General features: G+C 40.8%; 1 protein-coding gene across 6 annotated transcripts in view; it reads left to right on the forward strand.

Annotated features, from left to right (window-relative positions):
- Positions 1-6,739, forward strand: part of bahcc1b (BAH domain and coiled-coil containing 1b) — a 182,559-nt gene extending 175,820 nt beyond the window's left edge. For all 6 annotated transcript variants that reach the window (XM_061967479.2, XM_061967478.2, XM_061967477.2 and 3 more), the window contains 3 exons: positions 1-138; positions 223-459; positions 3,874-6,739. The exon at positions 1-138 is cut by the window's left edge and continues 1,208 nt beyond it. In XM_061967479.2, the coding sequence (XP_061823463.1) occupies positions 1-138; positions 223-459; positions 3,874-4,083 (585 nt within the window). In that variant the 3' untranslated portion in view covers positions 4,084-6,739. The remainder of the gene's footprint in view (positions 139-222; positions 460-3,873) is intronic.
- The last annotated feature ends 417 nt before the right edge of the window (positions 6,740-7,156 follow it).

Here is a 7,156-nt window from a genome sequence, read left to right on the forward strand (position 1 = left end):
AACCAGCAGCTTAAACCTTCTTCCAAAGACCCAACTGCAGCTAAAAGGCAAAGGATGTCATCACCTGAGCCTCAAGCCAACATGGCTCCGCTGCGGCAGGGGCGCCAGCTGTGGAAATGGTTTGGCAACCCAACACAGGTAAGAACCTACCTAAGGAATCCTAAAGATGAAAGCATACCTAAACATCAAATACATCAATAGTCCTACTTGCCTGTGTTGTAGAGGAGAGGTCTGAAGGGGAAAGCCCGCAAGCTCTTCTACAAGGCCGTCGTGCGAGGCAAGGAGACGGTGCGGGTCGGCGACTGCGCCGTCTTCCTGTCGCCCGGCCGGCCTCAGTTGCCTTACGTGGGCAGAGTGGAGAGTCTGTGGGAGTCGTGGAGCTCCAGCATGGTGGTCAGAGTCAAGTGGTTTTACCACCCGGAGGAGACACGCCTGGGAAAGCGACACTGCGACGGCAAGGTAAAGATCACAGAGTGGCTCTGATTGATCAAAGGTTTGCGTGTGTTAAAACGTGCAAATTTAACAGCACACGCAAAGATGATCTACTAAGCTCGTGCTCAGAGGATTGTGGCTCTTAAATGATCAAAATAGAGAGCGCAATCCATTTAGCGTGTCTGTCTTCCCAATAGATGCAGAATAGATGATGATTCTCTGAACGCCCACAAAATGAACAACATTTAGCACTCGTAATGTGATTTATCAAGACTGATAACTGTTCTGTGGCTGCTGTTTTGCGTCTATATTTAGCACGTTTGAAATGTGCATGCAAACTGGCACAGTTACGCACAAAGGGCTTTGAGAAAGGAGGTGATTGCGCTGCAAAGACAGACAATGGAGAGAGAATCCTCCGTCCTACTTGTGTGTCAACATATTTCGACTGTCATGATTAAAATACAGAAATAGACATATTGTCTATTCAGGAATACTATTTTATAATTCTATAGCTGCCGGGTAACTTAAGGGGCTCAAACAAATTCAAATGATTTGTTTTGGTGTCTCCCAGCGTTTTTCTTTGTTTTGTTTTTTCATATTAGAAATATGGTTAATACACATTTGCCAGATACATTTTTGCATGCATTTCTGGATTATTCCAGACGCACCATCACAACACCGGCGCCTCGCAGAGCGCACCTTTGGCGTGCTAAAAATAGGTTCAGTTGTGTAGACCAGTGGTTCTCAAACTTTTTTCACCAAGTACCACCTCGGAAAAAACTTGGCTCTCCCACTACCACCATAATGACCAACATTAAAATACAGTAGTAGTAGTAGTCATTGTATTTCAGACCCAGTGGGATCCATATCACAGAGAAAGAAACCATACAACGATAAAACTCAACTAAAAGAAATACAAGCAGAAATTAAATAGATAAAAAAAACTTGAATACAAAAAATAAAATAAATAAAAAACATTCCACAATATTCAATGTCCAGCATACAGGCTTACTCGCCAATGGTTCCACAGAGTAGTGTAGTAGTCCTCAGTATTCATTAAACCTCGACAGATGTTTTATTTAACAAGTATATTTAATATGTTTGGCCACTGTAACATTAAATAAATAATGATAAATGGGTTGTACTTGTATAGCGCTTTTCTACCTTCAAGGTACTCAAAGCGCTTTGACAGTATTACCACATTCACCCATTCACACACACATTCACACACTGATACACACAGTTTGAATAGTAACACTGTTCAAATATGGGAATATAGGAAAATAAAACACTGTACTTTAATCAAGTGATTATGGCGTACCACTACATGGAGCCCATGTACCACCGCAGTTTGAGACTCGCTGGTCTAGATCGTACTTCTACATTTACAAAAAGGTGGTGTGTGCTGCATATTCCACAACATAACAAAACAGCACAGGTTGAACCGTTGGAGCATATGATGTCATGAATGCAGAGGGAAATGTGTGTCTCCATGGGCACAGCCGGTAGTACATGCCAAATCCTCATTGAAATAGGGCAGTCTGCAGTACTTATCAATTGTATACAGAACCATCACTGGTGCTTCTAATCTCATGCTATTGTATAAATACTACATGCAATTTTATTATATGCACGTGCATTTCAGCCTGTTTTTTGGATCAGTAGATCAGGCCCGGAATCTAATAAAAGGGAGTACATCCCTCACATTTTATTTATGTAACTATGAGTAGTCAGTGTACAGCTTATAAATATGTATTATTCTCTGAAAATAGTATTGTCCAAATAGCTGGCAACAGAGGTGAGTACTAAGATCATTAATTTTGTCTACATGGTGGTGGTAGTGTCATGGTCTGGAGCTGCATGAGTGCTACCGCAACTGAGGAGCTGCGGTTTATTGAGATAAACATGAACCGGGGTGTTCTGAAGCAGAGTCTGCTCAATTCCAAGTCAAAATAACAATAAGGCTCTCACACTAGGGCTGGGCTGATGTAACAATATCAATAAACATCGTGATTGACACAATATATATCAATAAGAAATGTGTTCGATGTGTATATATATAGAATACCTACCGGAATCAATAAAAGGCTATCGATGCTGTCATCTAGCAAAGCTGAATTTGACCAAGCAACCCCCCCGTACCAAAAAGCCCTTGATGAAAGCGGATACAATTTCACCCTCACCTATGAACCCACGCCAGGAAACCAGCCAAAAAAGAACAGAAAACGAAACGACATCATCTGGTACAACCCCCCATACAGCAAAAACGTCTCAACGAACATTGGACACAAATTCCTCAATCTGATTGACAAACACTTTCCCAAAGACAACAACCTAAGAAAAGTATTCAACAAGAACAACATTAAATTGAGCTACAGCTGCATGAACAATATACGACAAATCATCTCAAACCACAACAAAACAATTGCAAATGAGCCGTCGACCCCCAGTCAGAGCGACTCCAAAACCAACAAAGCATGTAACTGTCGAAAGAAACCTGATTGCCCCCTCAACGGGGGGTGCTTACAAACATCAGTTGTCTACCAATCTAAGGTAATACGCAAGGACATTAACACATCCGACACATATGTAGGATTAACCGAGGGTGAATTCAAAACCAGATGGAACAATCACAAGGCTTCTTTCAGGAACAAAAACCTGCGGAATACCACAGAACTCAGCAAACACATTTGGGACCTCAAAGACAATAATGTTGAATATTCAATAACATGGCAAATTCTTGCATCCAGCACACCTTACAATAGTGGTAATAAAAGATGCAACCTATGCTTGAAAGAGAAACTGTTTATTATTTACCGTCCAGACCTGTCATCCCTCAACAAGCGCAGCGAAATTGTAACAACATGCCGCCATAGACGGAAACACCTCCTAGGTAACACATGAGCCAATCACCACGCCCCTAGGCCAGCCTGTACCCACCCACTCTGTGCCCTATATAAACCATGGTATGTGAATGCTCCCATTAAAATCTCCTGATGATTGAGGGAACCCCTCATGAAACAGGCCTGTAGAGATGAAGTAGTCTTGTGATTTTTTTTCCCACACATACATATATATATATATATATATATATATATAATTTTTATTTTAGTTTTTTTGGGTCAGAAGAAACGAGAAAGAATGAAGCATGGGTTGGTTGCATGAACAAAGGCCCTCACAGTCTGGTAACCCAGCAAAACAGGAAGTGATCAATGAGCAATGGGAGGGACATGCTGAACAGCCAATCGTTTAACAGTATCAACTTTTACATTTGGTTGCACGATCTTGCTGTCTCGCTGTTGATTCTCTGCATGGAGTGAGAATGGAAAGTAAAAATGAGTGCTGCAGAGAGCGAGCAAATTGCCGATGAAACAGGAAAAGTCACCTCAAACTGTGTTTTGTTGACTATAATTCCATGTTATCTCCACCTTCCTCTCCCAGAATGCTTTGTACCAGTCGAGTCACGAGGACGAGAACGACGTCCAGACCATCTCGCATCGCTGCCAGGTGGTCAGCAGGGTCGAGTACGATCACCTGATCCGAGACCACAAGTCCAGCGCCACGGGGAATGACCTTTTCTACCTGGCGGGAACCTACGAGCCCACCACAGGCCAGCTGATCGGCGCTGACGGCATGGCTATCGTGTCCTAGCGCCCGCGGCTAGAACGTCCAAAACAATCAACGCTGATGGCTTCCATGATTTCCAGTCAGGACGAGACAGAAGGAGGCTACCTAGAGGTAGTTCTGGCACCCGTTTAAGGGGGTTCGTCCTGGAAACCGAAGAGCCAACATTACAAGCCAACAGGAACTAAAGGAAGCACTTTGGAGTTCCGTAGCTGGAAGATTAGATCGGAAGGAGTCACTGTAAACCATACTTGGAAGGTCTTATACTGCTAGTTTGACGACGAAGAGATCCCAACTGGACCAAAAAAACAGAAAATAACTCCACACATTTGGACTGTGTGTGTGTGTGTGTGTCATTGGTATGTCTTTGAACACACACCTTCTGTCAAGCCATACACATCAATACCTCTCTCGTACCAGTCAGGTGCGAAGACACTTGTACAGGTAGTCGCTTTGCTTTTTTTGGGGGATTGCGTGTGTGCATGGGAGAGTGTGTACGGGCTTTAAGTAGCATTACGTGTACAATAATGTAAATACTATACATAGATATTTGTCCATGTCTTTTATTTTTTGTCTGCAGAGCATTTTTATTTAGATGTCAAAGGCTGTTGGAATGCACTGAACACGATCACAGACCAGGTGACGTGGTAGCTCGGCCTGCTTCTGGGGGGCTCGAAAGCTTTCTGAATGATTTCCTGGAAGAAGCTGACTGCAAAAGAAACCAAGTTTCTGCTTTTCCCCCTCGTCCTCTCAAATGTAAATATTTATCTGGCATCTAAAAGAACGATACCAAAGCACCTGTGAGTTTACACTTTTGTCAGTTTATGATTCGAATCAATCAAATCTGAATCCGGGACCCCTGCAATCACAGATGTTTCATGTTCATCCAGTGTTGCTATGACAGCCCTCCCAGAGACGTCGCAGCGACATTGTCTGCACACTGCCCAGCTGATGCACTTGAGGTTTCTATGGCAACCAGAATGGCATCATGTGACTGTGAAGGACAATCAGCGCCAATCAATGGGACGATGTTGAGAGACACAAAAAGAGATCAAATCATAAAATGCTTCTCGTCACTTTTATTCCTACTTTGCCAAAAATGTCTGTGTGCGCGCGTGTGTGTGTGTGTGTGTGTGTGTGTGTGTGTGTGTGTGTTATACATTTGTTTGTTTCCTTATGGTTTATGCAAGCCTGTGATTTGTATAGGATGTACAGGGGGAAGAACACACATGCCTTTTTCTTTATAGGGCTTTGACTTTTGACAACTATGTTGACGACAAACACTTTTTAAAATGTGAAACTTTAAAAAAAAAAAAAAATACACAAAACAAAAAACTTTAAAACAAGAAAACACTGGATTCACTTCTGATCATCCCATTTGGACATAGTTTTCCTCCCACTGGACCCTGCTTTGTATGGTTGAGATGGCCTACTAAATATATTATTTCTTATTATGGAAGTATTTCATGAATATTTCCAATTGTACAAAATGACAAATATTTATCTTAATTTTATTGTTTTTTTGTGTTTCATTAAAAAAAAAAAAAATTCTTAAGAAAAAAGGCATTGGAATGTTTTATTTAGCTTTTTTCCCCGTTCCCCTTGGGTGTGAGCTCTGTGAATAGCACCTTGTGTTCTTCATTGCCGATCATTTGTCAGCTGAGGGAACATGGACCATGGATTAAACCATGGAAAAATGGGTGGGGTTGGGGGTGAGCCATTTGAAATTATAGTTGCAGCTGATAGATGTGTGTGTGTGTGGGTGGGGGGGCATCTATCCCATCGTGTTTCATGAGGGAAACTGCAGGCAGGTCGTGCAGGTGGCTCAGGTCTGTGCGATAATCCAAACAGAACAGAACCCTTAAATGAACAAAACGCAGATCAAGATCAACTTTCAACCTGCATGGGTTTCAAACCTTCACTTAAATTACAAGTAACAGTGTTTTTTGCTCCACGGCTCCTCTTGTGGTTAGTATGTGTAATTTGGGTTACCACAAAACATGGCTGCCGTTCACTTCTTCATGATATTGTAGCAAATAACTACATGCATATACCTGTAGAACACTTGCACATCAGTATGTGTTTAATGTCTATATTAATTAACCAAACTAAAAGCCAGTAAATAAAGAGCATTTTGTTGGCTTTTTGGCGGTTGACTATGCTGCACTTGAGCTAATTTGAGGTCGATCACTCATACAATCCCAAACTGTATCATCAATGCACAGAGGTGTCCAAACTACGGTGACCTGCAGGCGTTTTCAATCTGACCAGGTGCTTGGTAAGTTATTACTTGTTATCGACAACATTAGGGTCGATAACGGTGTTGATGTAGAGACTACATACACAACATTCACTTATATGACCCAATCAAAACAACCTTCCCTAGTCATGGCGCAGAAAACAAATTCGACCAGCACAAAGAGTCAACAAACATGCCACACATTACACAACCTGCTCACTGAACTTTGTGTATATTATTAAAAAATCTAATTTACACCCATTTAAATCCATTGCAAGGCATAATGGGATAAATGCAAAAGACTCTCTCCACACTTGTCCATGTTTGGCGCATTTTAGCTGCTTGATAGTTCTGATTGATTACAAAACTTTATGGAAGTCTTCACGAAGGTAAACATAGGAGTTACACTTTCACATGCTCTTAATATTCAATTCTAATCATTATTAATTACATATCCATTATATTAAAATATTTACACACACACACCCACACACACATGTATATATATATATATACACACACACACATATATATATATAGAGTGTATATATACATATATACACTATATACATATATATAGAGTATATATATGTATATGTATACATATATATATGTGTGTGTGTATATATATATATATATAATATGTATGTATGTGTATATTTATATTTTTTGCAGTCATAAAAACAGTGTGTAAAAATGACAGTGGTACCTTTTCCCATTTAGAGCAATACAATGTAAAAACAACAATCATCAATTTTGCAATATAATTTGCTCAGTCACCAGAATTTCACAGTAAAAACAACGACGGTACTCATTTTTAGCTAACTGCGTGATTTGCTGTAAAAAAAACGATCGCAGATT

The sequence above is a fragment of the Nerophis lumbriciformis genome, linkage group LG11 (genome assembly GCF_033978685.3).
Source record: "Nerophis lumbriciformis linkage group LG11, RoL_Nlum_v2.1, whole genome shotgun sequence".
NCBI lineage: Eukaryota > Metazoa > Chordata > Actinopteri > Syngnathiformes > Syngnathidae > Nerophis > Nerophis lumbriciformis.